Source organism: Bos indicus x Bos taurus, chromosome 1 (genome assembly GCF_003369695.1).
Source record: "Bos indicus x Bos taurus breed Angus x Brahman F1 hybrid chromosome 1, Bos_hybrid_MaternalHap_v2.0, whole genome shotgun sequence".
Lineage (NCBI taxonomy): Eukaryota > Metazoa > Chordata > Mammalia > Artiodactyla > Bovidae > Bos > Bos indicus x Bos taurus.
In genome coordinates, this window is record NC_040076.1 from 46,678,876 (window position 1) to 46,700,636 (window position 21,761).

At 37.6% G+C, this 21,761-nt stretch overlaps 1 protein-coding gene across 1 annotated transcript in view; it reads left to right on the top strand.

Annotated features, from left to right (window-relative positions):
- ZPLD1 (zona pellucida like domain containing 1) overlaps positions 1-21,761 on the top strand; it is a 51,595-nt gene that overhangs the window by 15,000 nt on the left and 14,834 nt on the right. Inside the window, exons 2-5 of the mRNA XM_027552117.1 lie at positions 8,882-9,102; positions 14,083-14,264; positions 16,623-16,695; positions 21,152-21,249. Of these exons, the coding sequence (XP_027407918.1) occupies positions 8,882-9,102; positions 14,083-14,264; positions 16,623-16,695; positions 21,152-21,249 (574 nt within the window). The remainder of the gene's footprint in view (positions 1-8,881; positions 9,103-14,082; positions 14,265-16,622; positions 16,696-21,151; positions 21,250-21,761) is intronic.

The window sequence follows — 21,761 nt, forward strand, 5'->3', positions numbered from 1 at the left end:
TGGTCCCACCACTTCATCGGAAATAGATGGGGAAACAGTGGAAACAGTGTCAGACTTTATTTTTCTGGGCTCCAAAATCACTACAGATGGTGACTGCAGCCATGAAATTAAAAGACGCTTACTCCTTGGAAGGAAAGTTATGACCAACCTAGATAGCATATTCAAAAGCAGAGACATTACTTTGCCAACAAAGGTTCGTCTAGTCAAGGCTATGGTTTTTCCTGTGGTCGTGTATGGATGTGAGAGTTGGACTGCGAAGAAGGCTGAGCACTGAAGAATTGATGCTTTTGACCTGTGGTGTTGGAGAAGACTCTTGAGAGTCCCTTGGACTGCAAGGAGATCCAACCAGTCCATTCTGAAGGAGATCAGCCCTGGGATTTCTTTGGAAGGAATGATGCTAAAGCTGAAACTCCAGTATTTTGGCCACCTCATGCAAAGAGTTGACTCATTGGAAAAGACTCTGATGCTGGGAGGGATTGGGGGCAGGAGGAGAAGGGGGCGACAGAGGATGAGATGGCTGGATGACATCACTGACTCGATGGACGTGAGTCTGAGTGAACTCCAGGAGTTGGTGATGGACAGGGAGGCCTGGCATGCTGCGATTCATGGGGTTGCAAAGAGTCGGACATGACTGAGTGACTGATCTGATCTGATTGTATTGAATAGGTTTTGGTTTCTATGATCAGTTTTAAACTAATGCTACCTTAAAACCCACTGATACAGGGACAATCATATTCACAGGAATACCTGCATCACAACTGCACAGAGCCCTTGTCTGCTCACAATAGATTCACCCAGCTCACCAGTGTCTGCTTTAATTGTTTCAAACAGTGTTCAGGGAATAGTTGCCATTTGAAGTGAAGTTCCTGCTCTTCTGGATACTAAACTGCTATGAATTGTGGAATGGGGTAGAGTAATGTAGGAGAAAAAGGTTCTATTTCTAATTTTATTTCACACATGGCCACCTGAGCACTAAAGTAGACCTATTTGGGCTCAATCTCACAAAGCCTTTCACAAGTGCTCTTTCATTGCAATTCAAACTAGTTAGTTCCTCAGAAAGAAAGTGAATGAGACACACACCCATCCCCTTCATTATTCGGGTCTCTCTCTTTCCTGTTCCTTTTCCATTTAAATCTCTCCCACTTATAAGCATATAAATCTTACAATTTGGTGGGAGTGCTTAATCCCACCAGATGGAACCCATCTAAGGATTTGTTTCTGCGTAATCAAAATGTATTGTGTAGGGGAGAAAAAATAATTTTCCCTTTACCCTTCTAAGTCCTGAGGTGAGGGCCCCTATAATAAAAGAGAGATTAACAGAAGAAAAACAAACAAAAGTTTCGTAACATGTTAATCTTTTTGGGCTCTAAAATCACTGTGGATGGTGACTGCATCCATGAAATCAGAAAATGATTGCTTTTTGTCAGGAAAGGGATGACAAACCTAGGCACTGTGTTGAAAAGCAGAGACATTACTCTGCTGACAAAGGTCTGTATAGACAAGGCTGTGGTCTTCCCAGTCACATATGGTTGGGAGATTTGGACCATAAAGAAGGCAGAACGCCAAAGAATTGATTCCTCTGAACTGTGGTGCTGGAGAAGACTCCTCAAAGTCCCTTGAACAGCAAGGAGATCAAACCAGTCAATCTTAAGGGAAATGAACCCTGAATATTCCCTGGAAGGACTGATGCTGAAGCTCCAGTATTTTGTTCATCTGATGTAAACAGCCAACTCATTGGAAAAGTCCCTGATGCTGAGAAAGATTGAGGGCAGGAGAAGAGGGCATCAGAGAACAAGATGGCTGGATGGCATCACTGATGCAACGAACATGAACTTCGGGCAAACTCCAGGAGATGGTGAGGGTCAGGGAGGCCTGGTGTGCTACAGTCCATGAGGTCTCAAAGAGTTGGATACGACTGGGCAACTGAACAACAAAACCTCCTATATTCATGGGTGATACTTAGAAAAACTGAGTAATTCCCTGAAATGGCCCAAGTCACCTCTTTAAATACTATCTCCAGTTAAAGATAAAAGAGATGTAGGGGAAGCTGGCTATGGGACATTATCAAGCAAAGCATAGCAAACAAGAGTATTGTTGTTATGCAGATTTAGGTCAGTAGCCTCCATTTTTAAGAGTTTCTGAAGATCTAGTTGTTCTACTCTTCCTTCCTGGTAGGAAGAGGGAGACACACAAATGGAGAGTTCCCTTATAAATGTAAATGTCTCTTTGAGAAGAGTAACTTCCACTTGTTTTCAGGGATTCTCTTATGTATGCTGTTTCTTAAAACTAATCAACTTAAGATAGTCCTTCTGCCCAGGAGGCATATTTTGAGGTAGCAAATTCTTCTCCCTTTCACTTACAACACTGGCATCACATGGGAACTTGTGAGAAATGCAAAAATGAGGCCTCATCCCAGATCTACTGAATCAGAATCTGCATTTTATTAAGATTCTCTGTAATGCATATTCATAAGAAGTGCTGATTGGAGCATGGTAGTCATGATGTCTTGCCAGATTTGTGTTGTTACATAACCACAGTATTTATGCTAACCTCAACTGGGTGCCACATACTTGCTCACTGTTAATGACAAGAGGGATTAGCAAATCCATTGCTATTAAAGGGAAGTGATTTGTAAGATGAATTATTAATAATAAAGCAAGATAATTAATTGCTAGACTAATACACTTAAAAAGGCTAAATACCTAAACAAATAGCAAGAATTCATTAATTTCATATTATTTACCATATTGAATTAGAAAATATCTGATGTAGAGAATTTTGATGTTCATTTAAAATTCTGAATCTCGCAATTGGCAGAGAAAGGATAGGATATATGAGTTCTGGATGAACAGTGAAGATGAGCCCATATCATTGTGTACATATTTTCTTTGTGAATCTTGAAAGCTGATATTAAAGAGTTAGACACTGTGAATGCAGTTTGTCAAAGAGTTTAATTAAACATATTTTAATAGACACTTCCTGAGTATTTGTTGGGCACTCTGACAACACCCCGGAGAAGGCAATGGCACCCCACTCCAGTACTCTTGCCTGGAAAATCCCATGGACTGAGGAGCCTGGTAGGCTGCAGACTATGGGGTCGTGAAGAGTCGGACATGACTGAGTGACTTCACTTTTACTTTTCACCTTCATGCAATGGAGAAGGAAATGGCAACCCACTCCAGTGTTCTTGCCTGGAGAATCCCAGGGATGGGGGAGCCTGGTGGGCTGCCGTCTATGGGGTCGCACAGAGTCGGACACGACTGAAGCGATTTAGCAGCTTAGCAGCTGATAAAACCCACAGCATTTAATGATTTCATAATCTAGTGGAGAAACAAATATCCACTCTCAGGAATAATGTATGCAACTTTGTAGACCCATAGGGTAATGTGGAATAGGGCAGAAGAGAATGATTATATATCATTGGAAAGATGAAGTCTTATAAAAGGACACCGTAGAAATTACTTTTCTGTTCTCAGCCCACTTCTATTACCTGACTGCTATCAATGAATATTTCATCTATTATTAATTGATATACTGAGTATTGATGATTATCAAGTTTATAATTCTTACTCTTTACTATCCTCTAAATATTAGAGGGAGGCCTGGTGTGCTGCAGTCCATGGGGTTGCAATACTCGGACACAACTGAGCGATTGAGCTGAACTCATAAATTATGAAGCAATAGACTGGTCTAAGGATTACAAAGTAGTCCTTTTTCTCAAAGAGATCACAGTCCATAATGGGAGATAAGTATGGTGCACATTTACAGAATGATTGGGCAGATAGTGGAGTGGGATAGAAAGAGAGCCTCGCCCATACTAGCTGATAAGGAACAGTTTCCTGGAGAAGATGGCACTGAGCTGAATTTTGAAGTATCAGTAGGAGGTAACAACATAAAGGAGTGGAAAACATAGCACAAAGGGGACAGCGTGAATCAGGACACAAATGTGAAGTAAACATGCTCAGGCTGGTTGGGAGCTGGATGATTCCATTTTCCTTTGACTTTAAAAAGCAAAGAAGTAAATGGTGGGGAATGAGATCAAGTAGCAAGCACACAGGCAAGACCACAGGAAACCTTCCCATGCAAAATAATCTCTGTAAGGTAGCAAAATATCTACTTAAATATGAAATCAAATTGTCAACTACTAGAGCATGCACTGAGAACTCTATTTATGCCTAGGGAAATAGAGAGTGAGTATCACTGCCTTATTTGGCATACCATAAATGTATGGAAGTGAATAGATAGCATTAAATATGTCACAAGAGAGATATCATTCCCTTAATTTAAACCAATTGAAGATTTGATCTTCTTCACCTTTGTTTGAGAGGAATTAATTGATCCTGTGCTAGCTTAACAAGGGCAATGATTGCTTTGTCCAGACTTTGTGCTCTCTTTTCTTTTCTGTTTTATAACTGGAGACTAACCCGAGGAATGGAACTGAATTTGCTACAAACTGATCCCACTTGGAGAAATGATAACAAACTAAAGACTTTACATTTTAAGAAAGGGACCTGTTCAAATCCATCCTAATCTAGCTTTCTAAAGACTTGTCACTCTCCAGAGAAACACATTCTTCCCTGGTTGTATATAGTAAAGACATCTATTCAGCACACCTTTTCCATTTGTGAGGCTGTGAGGGAAGAAAAAAATACTACTTCATGTTGCCAAAGGGCACTTCTTTGAGTAGAGACATTTTTTTTAAGTTGTTAACAGTTGCTCTCAACAACAAATTTTTTTTAGCCTTTTTATTGTCCAATCTCTGGCCAGAATTGCAACAATCCTTTGAACAATCAGTTCAATTCAGTTCACTTCAGTCGCTCAGTCATGTCTGACTCTTTGCAACTGCATGGACTGCAGCATGCCAGGCTTCCCTGTCCGTCATTAACTACCAAAGTTTATTCAGAACTCATGTCCATTGAGTCAGTGATGCCATCCAGCCATCTCATCCTCTGTCGTCCCCTTCTCCTCCTGCCTTCAATCTTTCCCACCATCAGGGTCTTTTCAAATGAGTCAGCTCTTCATATCAGGTGGCCAAAGTATTGGAGTTTCAGCTTCAACATCAGTCCTTCCAATGAATATTCAGGACTGATTTCCTTTAGGATGGACTGGATGGATCTCCTTGCAGTCCAAGGGACTCTCAAGAATCTTCTCCAACACCACAGTTCAAAAGCATCAGTTCTTTGGCACTCAGCTTTCTTCACAGTCCAACTCTTACATCCATACATGACCACTGGAAAAACCATAGCCTTGACTAGACGGACCTGTGTTGGCAAAGTCTCTGCCTTTTAATATGCTATCTAGGTTGGTCATAATTTTCCTTGCAAAGAGTAAGTGTCTTTTAATTTCATGGCTGCAGTCACCATCTGCAGTGATTTTGGGCCCCCCAAAATAAAGTCTGTCACTGTTTCCCCATCTATTTCCCATGAAGTGCTGGGACCAGATGCCATGATCTTCATTTTCTGAATGTTGAGCTTTAAGCCAACATTTTCACTCTCCTCTTTCACTTTCATCAAGAGGCTTTTTAGTTCCTCTTCACTTTCTGCCATAAGGATGGTGTCATCTGCATATCTGAGGTTGTCGATATTTCTCCCAGCAATCTTGTGGGATTTCTCCCAGCTTGTGCTTCTTCCAGTCCAGTCCAGTTTCTCATGATGTACTCTGCATATAAGTTAAATAAGCAGGGTAACAATATACAGCCTTGACGTATTCCTTTTCCTATTTGGAACCAGTCTGTTGTTCCATGTCCAGTTCTAATTATTGCTTCCTGACCTGCATATAGGTTTCTCAAGAGGCAAGTCAGGTGGTCTGGTATTCCCATCTCTTTCAGAATTTTCCACAGTTATTGTGATCCACACAGTCAAAGGCTTTGGCATAGTCAATAAAGTAGAAGTAAATGCTTTTCTGGAACTCTCTGGCTTTTTCGATGATCCAACAGATATTGGCAATTTACTCACTGGAGTGCATCATTGAATATCTTAGTTTCCTGCTCTCTGGGACTTTCAATTTATTGAGAAAACAATTATGCAAATGTGTATGTGATTCAAAGTTAATATGATAGTATAGGAACAGAGTAGCATACTTTAGGTTTGGGATCATGAATGTGTTTGGGAAAGAGACAATGAAACTTGAAACCTGAGGGGTGAGTAGGAGTTTCTCAGACAAGGACTGGGAATAAGAGAAGCATCTATGGAGGTGAAGAAGACCATTTAAAGGTCTTATGTAAGCTTTATTAGGCTTTTTAAAGTGCTCACGGTATTTTATTGAGGAAGAACATATAAAATAACATATACCAACTTTAAGCGCGTGGCTTAAAAATTTCACCATAGGTTTACACTCATTATCAACACTCAGATTAAGACAGAGAACAACTTTGTCACCCTCCAAATTTTCTTTATTTCCCCTATTCTAGACAGTTTCCCTCCGGAGGTAACCACTATTCTGGCTTCTGTCACTTAGATACATTTAAAGAACTGAAAAAAGTTCAATGAAATGGTTGTAGAGACCGAGGGGGATAGTAGAGAGATGAGAATGCAGTGGTAGGTAGGTGGCGGGCCACAGAGAATCTTGAGGAACTGGTTCAAGATTTGAACTTTTGGCTGGAATGAAATGAATAGCTGTTGAAAATCTGCACAAAGAAATAAAATGATTAGATTCACTTTTAGCAGTTGTACTAAACAGAGGGCATTAAGAGCAGAATTAAAGGAACCAGTTAGGAAGTTAATGTAATATTCTAAGAGAAAAGATAATGGTTTACATGTGCAAAGGAACAGCATGAAGATGGAGAAAAATCAACAGATTTAAGAGCTAATTTGAAGTTTAAATGTTTGAAACACTTAAACATTTGTTAAAAAGAACTCATTATTTTAATAAGAGCACCATTTAAAAATTATAGTTGCGTTTGAACAGCTACTGTCATTGAAAGCTAATAGATATATTCTCAAATTTAAAATGGTATTTATTATATTCTATCTTGGCACAGTATAACTTCACAATGAATTCATTTTATTTTCCACCTACAAAGGGAATGTTGTTTGGAGTTTACCATAAGAACTAGTCTAATATTTTCCTTTTGGCCATAAACAAGATTTTCCATCTTTCTTTCACTATGAGAAAATTTAAATTTTTTTGTATTGAGTTTAAAATCATAATCAAACATAGAAATTTCCATTTTGATTTATTCATGTCCTCAAAATATGACTCATTTTACTAACAAAAACCAGTATGGAGAATAAACACTCCAAAGAAACATGCCATTGAACATTTTTACCCTGAGGTTAGAACTGATATATTTAAGAAAATTTACTTTATGCTAAAAAATCATGAGTGAGATTTACATATTATTTAGATCATTAGCCAAAAATATTTTATTTTGCTTGTTTTACCTTTTTGGAACAATTAGGGTGATTTCTCCAAATAACCTAATCCAATTTTGTTTTTTTTTTCACATTTTGAAAACCAATTGTATGTTTCAGATTCTTTATCCCAGTGGTAATAGCAAGAGTGGTAAAGAGTAATAAGGTTACTGTATTAATTTCCTAAGTCTGCTGTAACAAAGTGCCACAAGAGAGTGACTTGAAACAACAGAAATTTATCATTTTCCAATTCCAGAGGCCAAAAGTCCAAAATCAAGGTGTTAGTAGGGCTAAGCTTCCTCAGAGGCTGAACAGAATTCTTCCTGGCATCTTCCTGGTGGTTTGCTGGTGGTCTTTGCTGTTCCTTGGGCTTTCAGGTGCATCACTGTAATTCTTTGTCTTCACATGGCATTTTTCCTGTGCCTCTGTCTCTTCAAATGATAACACCAATCATATTGAATTAGAAACCCATCCTATCCAGTATGAACTCATCTAAACTAATTACAACTTCAATAACCCTATTTCCACATAAGGTCACATTTTGAGGTACTGGGGGTTAAGATTCAATGTATCTTTTTCTTTTTTTTTCCTGAAGGGAGGGAAGTAATTCAACCTGTAACTGTTACCAAATCCAAAAAAATAACAGCTTCTGCCACTGCGAAATTACCTAGCAGCAATTGAATTGGCCATTTTTTACATATATTGTCTTCATTACATGTAGAAAAATAACTAAATAGATATATGAAAATGTTGTGCATGTATGTGTGTGTGTGTGTGTGTGTGTGTGTAGGCATGCCTGCTCACCTCTATAGACCTGGAATGGATCCCATCACTGATAACTCATGGAATCATGGAAAAGTGCAAATTTGTCTTACGTTTTAATGCTGAGCTCATTGCTTTTATTCAGTCATAGTCACTGGAAAATTTTTTTAGGATTGAGTATGCATTTCTGAATGAAATATCAACAGGTTAGTTTTCATTTTCTTCCTCTCTAGCATAGCTTAGTAAAATAAAACAATCTGGATGGATGGCTTCTGTTTCTATATCCTGGATAAGATGGGTTACAAAACACCAAGGTGCTCAAAACTTTGGCTTAGGAGATTTCTTCCTTACACTTGGGAAAATGCATCGTTTGTAGTGAGTCTCTCTACTCTAGACATGTGTTCTAAATAATTCAGTTACTTTCTTCTGAATTTCCTCGAGACCTAATTTTTTCCACTCAATTCTCCAACAATCATTTTACACCACTTGACCAACATTTAATGCACATCCACTGTATACCAAGCACTAGGAAACAGAGATGAAATATAATATCTACACTCGAAGATCTCTCCGGAAATAACAAAGTCAACGACTGCTTTTACTGGGTATTTATCTTAATACTTTCACAGTGGATTATGGTGTGTTCAAGTATACAAGCCAGTTAAACAGACAGAGGGGATGAAAATAACTCAGAGGATGTTAAAGTTATTCTTGGACCCTGTGCTATGCTTTTGTGACTTGTTTGTTTTTTATATTTTTTATTTCAGCTGAGAGAGATATCAATGTCTACTGTGGGGTCCAGGCCATTACAATGAAGATTAATTTTTGCACAGTTCTTTTCTCCGGTTATTCTGAAGCAGACCTGGCACTGAACGGAAGGCATGGGGATTCCCACTGCAGGGGGTTCATCAATAACAACACCTTTCCTGCTGTGGTCATTTTCATCATCAATCTCAGCACCTTGGAGGGCTGTGGAAACAGTTTAGTGGTAAGATTAGAGTGAAACTATGTGCTAGGTTTGGCGATCATAACTAAAAAAACCAAAACAAAACTCCCCATATCATGAAATACTCAAAAACCCAATCTATCTTTTAACAACAAAACCCCAATAAAACTGAACAAACCGCTTTCCTTTGCCTGTTTGAGGCTTCTGATCCCAAACGTATGATTTCATTTTCCAGTAGTGGTTCTGTTTATTGTAGCTGGTGGTTGAGGGGCCTGAGATTAACTGTGCTACTCTAACCAGCATTATTTTGTATGAGAGACACTGAGGAGTATTTCTCTACAGTTTTTCATTAGCTGTGTTCCTCATGCTTTTTATGGAAGTATCTTTTATATTCCAGTGAGTTTGGCACTGAATCACTTGGCCTATTATTTCTTAGTGACCTCGTTCAGGAAGAAAGATGGAATACCGAATGAGAGAATCATCTAGGTATCGTGTTTACCATTGAATAAGCCACAACACTGTTTTGTAAAAGAGGGCTGTTAGCATTTCCAGCATGAGTTTCTTCATACTGTGGATCTATCCTTTGAATTAAAAAATGCTTATCATATGAAATCTTACCCATGAAATCCCTGCAACATGCTCCATCCAGTCATTGTGAAAATTAAAGCACCACTTCAGATATTTCTACCTTGAATGAGAGCCACTTATCTACACTATTCATTTACTTATTCATGTATTGAATACAAAAAATAGAATTATAACAGGCATTCACTCTCCTGGGACTTAAAAGTTAATTGAAGTAAAAGATAATTGTGATTTGGTGGGGGTGTTAGGCTAAAATTTATTTAAAACAGTTTTTCCTTTTGCTTGTTTAAATATAGTTTTATTGGTTAATCCTAGCAAAGACAAAAAGAAGATTCATTGAACATGTCCACTTAGGCCAGTAAAGAAGGAGAGATTGGCTTTTCCTCTTGATAAGTTATTGTTTGGGACTAAGGGGGAAAGCTTGATTATTCTAAGGACAGAGCTTTTAAGACCTGATGGGAGATAGGAGACAGGAAAAAGGGATTTCTTTGAATCTCCTTTATCTTTTCTCAGAGGGCAGTTAGAATATTGTGCCCATGACAGTTTCCAAATATACAGCTTGAGTATTGTTGACTCTTTTTATTAAAAACGTTTATTCATCTCTCGCGGTTGTGTGCAGAGAGGTTATGAAGTGGGCCTAAGGGACAGTGAGGGGAAGTGAGGCAGGTTGATTATTATACATCCAAGTTTCCTTGTGGAGGGAGGGAGGGAGGGGGAAAGGAAGGGACAGAGGGAAGTAGGGAAGAAGGGAGGGAGCTCAAGTGGAGAGAAGCAGCACAGCCTCTCCCCTCAAGGACTTTGCTTCAGGGAGCTTCCTATTCTCCATTTCAGTCTTATCTTGCTCCCTGTTGCCAAAAAAAGAAAACAATTCCAGAGAAATGCCAGGCAAAGCACCCACGTGTGTGTGTGCATGTGTGTGTGTGTATGTATCATTTCTTTGTGTGTGTTTTTTTTTTTTAAACTGAATGAGCCTGGTATGTAATGTACATGTATGTTTGTACACACATACTTTTTTTTCATAGATAGAATTTGCATGTTTAGCTAGCCAGTCAGGCAGGCAATGTGTAGAGAGGAAGATTTACTTAGTTTATATTTTTGTCTTAGATATCACCAGCTTTGGTATCTGCTCCAAGGACAGTTCTATATGGGAAAAATTAAGTAGACTACTAAATCATATGGATTAGAATCAAAATGTTTTTTCATAAGGGTTCTGGTTCTCTTCATGAATCAGTTAGATAATTGCTTCAGCTTTGCCCATGTGCTCTTAGGTCCATGTATAAAGTGTATTCTCTTGTTGAAAATTAAATGTTATAGGTCTCCATAATAGCTGCTAGAATATTAATTGATCATCATATTGTATTTGACATGGGGGGAGAAGTTCAACGGTATTATGACAACCAAGAACATTATTGATGTCAGAATTGTTAGTTCTCCATGAGCACAGGGGAGGCTACCCTTCCCAGCCCCTTTGCAGTTAGTGAGGGCTTTGTAACTGGTTCAGTCCTGTAGACTCTTATTGGACTTGACATGTACACAGCAAAAAGCCTCTACATGACCTACTAGCTCTGGCATTTTCTGTCTTAGCAGTACTAGAAGCCACATGCTGAGATGGCAGTGCTACAGGGAAATAGACCCAGTCTGAGGCAAAAACACTGTGTAAACACTTGGAATGGAACCCCCTTTACCAAACTATATTGGACATGTAGCATAAACAAAAGGTGAACTTTTGTTGTGTTAATATACTGAGATATAGGGGTTGAATTGTTACTCCCATATTACATAGCCTGTGCTGACTCAAATAATATGTTACCATGGTTTAAAAATCCTCAGAGTTTAATGATCATAGGCCCATATAAAGTTTGTTTCACTGGAGAGCCTGAATTTTGACAAACATACTGCTAGTAGTCACTGTTGATAAAAGAAGTATTCAGGCGACCCTCTACTTGGTAATTCACACATGAGAACAGAGAGCCTGGGCAATAATAACCTTAGAGCTGAGTCACTTAGTCATGTCCGACTCTTTGCAGCCCCTTGGACTGTAGGCTGCCAGGCTCCTGTGCCCATGGAATTTTCCAGGCAAGAATACCAGAGTGAATTGTCATTTCCTTCTCCAGGGATCTGCTGAACCCAGGGATCAAACCCATGTCTTTTATGTCCCTGCATTGGCAGGTAGATTCTTTACTATCAGTGCCATCTAAGAAGTCTAATAGGCAGTCATTCCTGTATGTCATTACCATCTGAGTGTTTTAAGATATTGATACTATCATCAGAGACAGAATTCATCCAAAATCCTTGACCTCCAGGTTAAAATATGTGACCGTGAGCCTGTGCTGTGCTATGCTTAGTCTCTCAGTCATGTCTGACTCTTTGCAACCCCAAGGACTGTAGCTTGCCGGGCTCCTCTGTCCATGGTGATTCTCCAGGCAAGAATACTGGAATGAGTTGCCATGCTGTCTTTCAGAGGATCTTCTCAACCCAGGTCTCTCACATTGCAGTTAGATTCTTTACCAGCTGAGCCACCAGGGAAGCCTAAGAATACTGGAGTAGGTAGTCTGTCCCTTCTCCAGAGGATCTTCCTTACTCAGGAATCGAATCAGGGTCTCTTGCATTGCAGGTGGATTCTTTACCATCTGAGCTACAAGGAAGCCCAACTGTGAGCCTAGTGCTTCCCAATAAAATGTATGATGTCAACTTCACCCAAACAATATTTCATCAGAAAAACCTTCATCTAGTTATAGACTTGAAAAACATCTATAACTATGGTAACATAATTTAAGGCCTCAGTTTTTGAAAGTCTTCCTTCTTTGACTTATTCTAGATATTTCAGACTCGGAATTGCAATTTAAATGTTTGAATTTTCTATTAACTTTTTAATTAAGATATTAACATGTAATAAAATAAGTGGCAGAGGATGAGATGCTTAGATAGCATTAACAACTCAATGGACATGAATTTGAGCAAACTCCGGGAGACAATGAAGGACAGGGAAACCTGGTGTGTTGCAGCTATGGGGTAGCAAAGAGTTGGACATGATTTAGCAACTGAACAACAAGAATAAAATCATTTGTGTTAAGTGTAACAAAAAATATTAACAATTCCTTAAATGATGTTTATTAAATTTTAGTGGAATTGGAGAATCCAGTGAAAACTGTTCAGTCCCAAGAGAATACACACATGGACAATATTTTTATATAAATTCTAGAAGTTCATGATCCCTCTGCATCATCCCTGTGAACTATTGCCCTGAAAGGAGATGAGAATCTCCATGTACCAGAGGAAGACCCTAGGGAGATCGATCATCAGAAAATTTGTGACCTTCATTCATTTGTTTAAAATTTATCTCAGGGGTCCCAGGATGCTGTTGTCACTGAAGGGACAAAGGCAAATAAGACCTAGAGGGTCTCTGCCTGCAAAGAGCTCTCTGATTATGGATGGAGGTGTGCTGAGTCAGACCACTCATGCGCTATGACTGCTTCTGTGAGACAGAAAGTATGTGGGGTCAGGAGAAGTTCCCAAGGAAGATGAGATCCAGGGAAGTAGGATATGTTGTGGTGAAGAGGGCCAGAGAGGAGGCAGTAGTATGCACAAATGCTAGAGCAACAAGGGCCTTGATGCTGGGGCATTACTAACCAAGAATGGGAGCCTGGAGATATGAAGCTAACACTGAAAACAAGATCATGTTAACAGGGGTCTTTTAGTCCAGGCCATGAAATTTGGCTTTACCCGTGAGTATTTTCAAATTACTTGCTCTTGCACAACAAGTAACATATAGTTTCTCTCCTTTCTTATTTATGAAATATGAGTAAACCATCTCTGGTAATATGAAGCTTTATTTATTTAAAAGAAACATATGAGTCAGATAGAGAAAGACAAATATGATACTGCTTATATGTTGAATCTAAAAAAATGTTACAAATGAACTTATGTACAAAGCAGAAATAGAGCTACAGATATAGAAAATAAAGTTACAGGTACCAAGGGGGAAAGTGGCAGGCGAGGGAAAAATTGGGAGACTGGGACTGACATATGCATACTACTATATATGAGATAGATAACTAATAAGAATCTACTGTATAGCACAGGGAACTCTACTCAATACTCTGTAATGATCTACATGGGAATAACATTTAAAAAAGAGTAAATATATGTATAATCGATTCACGTTGCTATATCACAGAAACTAACACATTGTAAACTAACATTGTAAATCAACTATACTTCAATAAAAATTAATTAAAAAATTAAATCACCCTCTTATTGAGAGAAAAAAAGACATATGATCACTTAGAATTATGTGTGTATAATTTCAAAATTATGTCATGTTATAGTTGCAACAGCCCCTGGAAATGATCTGATCTAATGTTTTATTTTGCATATGAAATGCCTAGATTTATGAGTAACTATTTAATCACTGAGCTTGACCTACAATTCTAACAGGTATCCACAGTTCCTGGAGTCAGTGCTTACGGAAATGCAACTTCAGTACAAATAGGAAATATTTCAGGATATATTGATACTCCAGACCCACCAACAATCATCAGCTATCTACCTGGGCTTCTTTACAAATTTAGCTGTAGTTATCCATTGGAATACCTGGTTAATAATACCCAACTGGCTTCGTAAGTCGCATTTTATTCTTACTTTCTCATGTTGTCTTTTTATTTGGGTCATTTTTATCCTTGAGGAACTTACAAAGATATTAATAGCAGGATTTGTTGAGAAAGTTCAACTGAATCTAATGGAAACTGTATATGGTCTTATGTATCTATCTACTTAAGGCTATGGTTTTTCCAGTGGTCATGTATGGATGTGAGAGTTGGACTGTAAAGAAAGCTGACCACTGAAGAATTGATGCTTTTGAACTGTGGTGTTGGAGAAGATTCTTGAGAGTCCCTTGGACTGCAAGGAGATCCAACCAGTCCATCCTAAAGGAGATCAGTTTTGGGTGTTCATTGGAAGGACTGATGCTGAAGCTGAAACTCCAATACTTTGGCCACCTGATGCAGAGAGCTGACTCATTGGAAAAGACCCTGATGCTAGGAAAGATTGAGGGCAGGAGGAGAAGGGGATGACAGAGGATGAGATGGTTGGATAGCATCACCGACACAATGGGCATGGGTTTGGGTGGACTCTGGGAGTTGGTGATGGACAGGGAGGCCTGGTGTGCTGTAGTTCATGGGGTCACAAAGAGTCAGACATGACTGAGCTACAGAACTGAACTGAACTTATCCATCTATAACGATTATTGTTTTGAAGAACATCAACAGTTCAGTTTTAATCTGTTCCCTAAATTAATACCAGCTCATGTTAGTCAAATATTTGCCTTTGGTTCTCCTGGCTCCCTTTAGAACTGCCCAAGAACCCAAGAATCCTGGGGGCTTATGCAGTCCAGAGGATCTGTCATGTTTCCAGTGTGTAGATCATTTGGTCACTGTAGTGTTGGGTCCTGCTTGGGTTCAGTCTCTGCCGTCTGTGCTCACTGTTGGACTGCTGCCTCAGAATCTGAGGTCTCCATGCCTCCTGCTAAGGTGTCCCCTGCACAGATGCTGATGATTCCCGGCAAAGGTGGTATCACTCATAGCCAAAGAGCTTCAGACATGGATTCATTGCCCAGGTGGCTCAATGGTAAAGAATGCACCTGCCAAGCAGGAGATGCAGGCTTAAAATCCCTGGGTCAGGAAGATCTCTGGAGGAGGAAATGGCATCCTCTCCAGTTGCCATAGGAAATCCCATGGACAGAAGAACTCGGCAGGCTATAGTCCATGGGATCTCAGAGAGTCATATCAGACTTAGCGACTAAACCACTACCACATTTATTCATTACTCCCAAAGCACACACTCCAAGACGTGTTTACATCCATATTGCAATATAATCATATGGATTTGTGAAATATTTTTGACAAAATGGGGTGATTAAATAAAAACTTTCCCTCTTCAGCTGTAGGGTTTTCTTTCACAAAAGTGAAGTTATTGTTTAATCTCAGTCGTAAGGGAACATGGAGGACACATTTTGCTTCAGTTTAAAAAATATTCATAGATAATTTAATGGTACAGTTATGATAAATGGCTTGGTCAAAAGCAAGATTTTGATGTAGAAAACAAGAAAAGAAAGACATTGAGTCAAAAAGAAGCAGGTGCAAGAGAAATGGGTCATAGTCTTTCACTCTGCTCCCCTCAACTTCCTCACTAAATTCATTCCTGAACTTCAGTGCACATGGATATGCATTCATTTAAATGGGACTTCCCTGATAGCTCAGTTGGTAAAGAATCTGCCTGCAATGCAGGAGACCCTCAATTCCTCAGATGGAAGATCTGCTGGAGAAGCTAAAAAGCTACCCACTCCATTATTCTGGCCTGGAGAACTAGTCCATGGGGTCGTAAAGAGTCGGACAGGACTGAGCAACTTTCTCTTTTGGAGAAGGAAATAGCAACTCACTCCAGTATTCTTGCCTGGAAAATCCCATGGATGGAGGAGCCTGGTGGGCTATAGTCCATGGGGTTGCAAAGAGTCGGACAGGACTGAGCGACTTTACTTTCACTGTTTCTTTATTCAACAAATATTTATTATACACCTAATATGTACCATGCAAAGTTCTAACAGTGAAAAAAGTAAAACAAAATTCCTGGTCTCATGAAGCTTGTATAGAAATGGAATTGATGAAAATGTATTCACATTAGATTCAGACTTTATTGGAATGACTTTTTTTTTCTGCAAGTCTCATATAGGTAATAAAAATGTAAAAAAAAAAGTTTCCTTTATAAATAAAAAGATCAGAAAGAGCAGTTTGCCTTTATTTAGTCCCTCTTGCTTTCTGATTACTTATCTGTTCAGTGTTTTAAACAATATGCTCTTTCCAGACCTAGTTATGTCAGGATTGCTCAAGAATTTTGGTGCCTTGAATCTAACATTAAGGTGTGATTGAAGCTGTTAATTTAAAAATCTCATCAGTGCCTCTCTTTTCCTCAATCTGTTTTAGGTCCTCAGCTGCTATTTCTGTGAGGGAGAACAATGGTACGTTTGTCAGCACTTTGAACCTGCTCCTTTATAATGTAAGTTGATCGTTGAAGGATGCTATTTTTTTTTCTCTCACTGTTCTGAGGAGCCATTTATGTGAATGGCTTTCCTATAAAGATCCACCAAAAGTTACATTAACCCTGTTATACTTTGGTAACATTTATTCATCTTCACCACCATTTCCAAATATCTTAGTGATAAAGGTATGCTAACGATTCCATTATTTTCCAGAAGTTGATAAATGATTTAAATTTTACTTCATATATGTGATTCTGCATAGTTACTCCAAGTGTCTATCTACATTTATATGTATATATTTATTTGTGTGTGTGTGTGTGTAAACATATTCAGGGTCAAGATTTTGGAAATAATATATATGTGATAAAAAGGTAGGAAAAGTCCAGACGATACTTCATTTGAAGGCAAGATACTTGGTGTTCAGTGTGTTACCATTCCCAGTGTGGGTTTTGACTGTTGTCAATTCTGTCATATCTGAAATAGTTTGGGTTTGACTACATAGTATTGTCTAAACTTTTGTCATATAAATATTGACAGTGGCAGCAAAATGTGAAAAATATATGAATTTCTATTTATAACTCTAACGTTAATCCCCCAAATGATATTTTCATGTTGATTAAAAATTTTATTCATACATTTTAAATGCCTGATTTAAATATCAATTTTTCAATATATCAACCAACATTTTTGTAAATTATGAATCTGATTTTTACATTATTATTCATGTCATCATGGCACTGAGTTATAATTCATGCAACTGATTTAAAAGTCAGTGCTTTATACTTTGCATATAATGAGCTATAAATATTGTAGTAGGACACTTTCCAAAGGCATTTAAAAAATCATGTTTATAAGTTTGTAGTCTGACACCACAGAGTTCTAAACAACAAATTAAAATGTGTTGGAATGAAGATTGCCTTTCTGTCATTTCTAAACTTTCTTCTGCAAGGAGAAGCGGCCAAGATACTTGGTTTTACAATACTCAGCAAATATGTGCCAATATTAATTCCCAGTATGACCAGATATTTATTATTGTTGTAAACAATATTTTTAAATTGGAAAGTTTCTATCTGTTAATTTATATGTGTAATCTTCCTGAGATAGCACTGTGATGACTGCCTTGGATTCAATATTATTTGTTCCAATTGACTGAAACAAAGATGAGAATTCCTGATCAAAAGAGTGAAAAATATACTCACATGACATTTAAGGATACCACTATTTTCTGTGAAATTAAGCTATTCTCTTAATAAAAATTAGAAGTGTGGACTTGAGGAGAGCTTTGCTATTAAGCTCTTTCCTTTATCATTAGAAATAGTATAGTAGTCCTATTGTTAAACTACACCTAATCCTTCAAAGAGTTCCTAGAATCTTAGTGCCAAATGAAAGCCTATAATCTGATGATAACCTAAGATTTTAATTTGATGGTTAAAAGGTAATTATTTGATATGACTATAAACAAAATACATAGTATCAAAATCATTCTCATTTTTAACCAATTTGCAATGATATTACTAATGGTTGAATTAACACATTGAAATTTAAAATTTGTTTACTAAACAGTTATTTAATAAAATTCAACCACTTCCCTACAAACCAGTTTTTTTTTTTTTAATCAGCAGACTATTTTTTAAGAGCAGTTTTAGGTTTATAGAAAAATTGATCTAAAAGTACAGAGAATTCCTATAGACCTCCAGGGCCTACATACAATTTCCTTTATTACTTACACCTTGCATTATGGGGCATGTAGCATATTTCTTATAACTTATGAGCCAATATTGATATATTAAGTAATTTTCATAATTTACATTTAGGTTAATGCTTCATGTTATATATCCTATGGGTTTTGAAAACTGTGAATGGCATGTGCCCATTATTGTTGCATCATACAGAAGACTTTCACTGCCTCAAACTAGTTTTTTAACTTGGCACCATTGTAGTATTTTGCCATCTTTCAGGACATTAAAAAAAACTAGCAATTTATACTGGAAAAGAATTTTTGTTATTGTTCAGTCACTAAGTCACGTCTGACTCTTTGCAACCCCATGAACAGCAGCATGCCAGGGTTCCCTTTCCTTTACTATCTCCCGGAGTTTGCTCAAATTCATGTCCATTGAGTCAGTGATGCCATCCAATCATCATCCTCTGTCGCCCCCTTATCTTCCTGCCCTCAATCTTTCCCAGCATCAGGGTCTTTTTCAATGACTCGGCTCTTCAAATCAGGTGGCCAAGGTATTGGAGCTTCAATTCAGCAGCAGTCCTTCCAATGAATATTTTGAGTTGATTTCCTTTAGGATTGTCTGGTTTGATCTTCTTGCTTTCCCAGGGATTCTCAAGAGTCTTCTCCAGCACCACCATTTGAAAACATCAATTCTTTCGTGCTCAGCCTTCTTTCTGGTCCAACTTTTACATCTGTACATGACTACTGAAAAAAAACTATAGTTTTAACTAAACAGACCTTTGGTATACTTTAATGAAATTATCCAAAACCATATTTATTATTTGTTTGGAACTCTAACACTTAGCTACCCAAATGTGATTTTATTGCAGCATTTCAAACTAAGTATTATGTTACAACCATTTGGGGCCGTATTTTCCTATTTTACATGCAAAGGTTTTGATTTCTAACCCTTGGGAATTACGAAAAGTTATATTATTCACCTACTACTCTTATTCTGTGGTTAGCTATTTGAAAAGGAAAAGTTGTACTGAATATGGATTCAGTACAATTATTTCTGTGTGTTATGGGATTCATTGAATGTACTTATGAAAATTTTACCTGTAAAAAAATGACATTTATTGATTTTGTGATTTCAATATGTGCAGTTTACTTCGAGTTGACCTTGGCCCTTATTCTTACATAGTATAAATATATTAGTTTTCTTCTCTGTGGAAATTAAGTGAGGATGATTTTGAATTTGAATTGCACCTAAGTAATAGTGTCTTCTGAGCAGATAAAGAAACAGAGTAAATCTAAAACTGTGCTATGGTAATTATGAATTATTTTTAAAGTTGAAGAAAAAATCTAAAATAAATATCATTGATTTTAGGGACAATATTTACTAACAGGAGTAAGGCAACTATACAAAATAAAATCTAAACATTACTGTTTAGAAGAATTTTAGAAGAAAAAGGTGATAATTAAGATTAAACCATAGCTGAGTCATATCATTTGCAAATGACTTTGTAGTATAATATTTGTAAAAAAAAATGAAGTAATATCCTTTGGGACAATACTGATGCAAGTACAAGATGAATGAGCCATAATAGTCGATGAAGTGTGTATAACTTGAAGAAGTTGGAAAAGGGAGCCAGGAAGAGAATTAATTAAAAATACTACCTATGAGAAATGGTTAGAGGAGCTGTTATCATTTATCACAGAAATCTAGAAAATAAGTACAGCAAATAATCCCTCACTTATCAGGCTTAATTTGGGAATGAAATACTCCACATGAATACAACCCTTTTAAAAGTGAAGCATCCAAGTTACTACTGCGTTAAGTTTCAAAATTCGGTATCTGTTGTTTCTTCCCAGCCTTCTGAAACAGAGTGAGCTCTGTATTCCGCCTTTGCTTGATGATACTGAGATTTCATTAAATATTTCCCTTTGCTGCAAAATAGCTTTATCTTCAGAGTTACTAAATTTGGGGGAAACAATTTGCCTCCATGATAAATGATTTGACAACTTAGATTTTGAGTTTCTTCTTTATTCTTCATTTTTTTTTCTGCTTTTCTTTACTATCAATTTCTAATTTACTGCCTTAATCTACTGTAAATTGGGGAATTATATAAATAAACTCTGCAGAATTGATCTAAACTAACAGTAAAAGGTAAAAATTAAGCCCTAAGACACCCTTCTGTAAGTCCTCACCACGTTATCTAGTACAGGAATTCCATGGCATGCATTTTTGGCAACTTGGAGAACACACTGGTCCCTTTTTTGTTTTTGTTTTCAGTTAAATTATTGTAATTTAAAATTGCGAGATAAGTGACTTTGGGTTAATGAGAGATTATTAAGAGTATAAAGATTTACAACTCCAGTGGCAAAGGGCTTAAACTGAAGCAGATATAATTTAAATAAACTGAATATTAGCTACTAATATAATTTAAATAAATGAAATATGAATTTAAATAAACTGAATAGTGATAGTTGAATATTAGCCAAACTAAATACTAACCTCTTACTAGTAACCATTGCATGTAATTTAAATACATTGAACATAAATCATCATAAATGATAAACTATGGACATGAAAAGATTTATGCATGGAAGTGAGTTTGTTACTTGGATATGATTTAAGAACAGTTCTGCCAAAAACTAGAGGATTAACTAGGTCCTTTTAGGAGATGGTTCAGTAAATTTATGTTGATTTGCTCTCTCTTTTTTTTAATAGGCCATTATTGTCTTAAGTAAACGTGCTGTTGTTGGGAAGGCAATGACGGGTTAATTGCTTATTTATTTTTTATTATTAGGATTCGACCTACAATCAGCAGTTAATTATCCCAAGTATAGGACTACCTTTGAAAACCAAAGTATTTGCAGCTGTACAAGCCACTAATCTGGATGGCAGGTAATTTCAAGCTCCCATCTTTTGTTGGTTAATACATTTTGGCTGCCTAAAGCCTGATGTTGGAGAAGGCAATGGCACTCCACTCCAATACTCTTGCCTGGAAAATCCCATGGAAGGAGGAGCCTGGTAGGCTGCAGTCCATGGGATCGCGAAGAGTCGGACATGACTGAGCGACTTCACTTTCACTTTTCATTTTCATGCATTGGAGAAGGAAATGGCAACCCACTCCAGTGTTCTTGCCTGGAGAATCCCAGGGACGGGGGAGCCTGGTGGGCTGCCGTCTATGGGGTCGCACAGAGTCGGACACGACTGAAGCGACTTAGCAGCAGCAAAGCCTGATGAATCATAAAGTTAGCTTATTCACAAAAAAAATATTGTCATTGCCGCATCATTTAGGAATGCCTAATAAATAGAAATAAATTATAGGATTAAAGGGTGATACTTTAAGTCATTAATTGGAAAATAACATTTTTTGCCTTAAAGAAGGAGAGATAGTGATGGGAAGAGGGCAT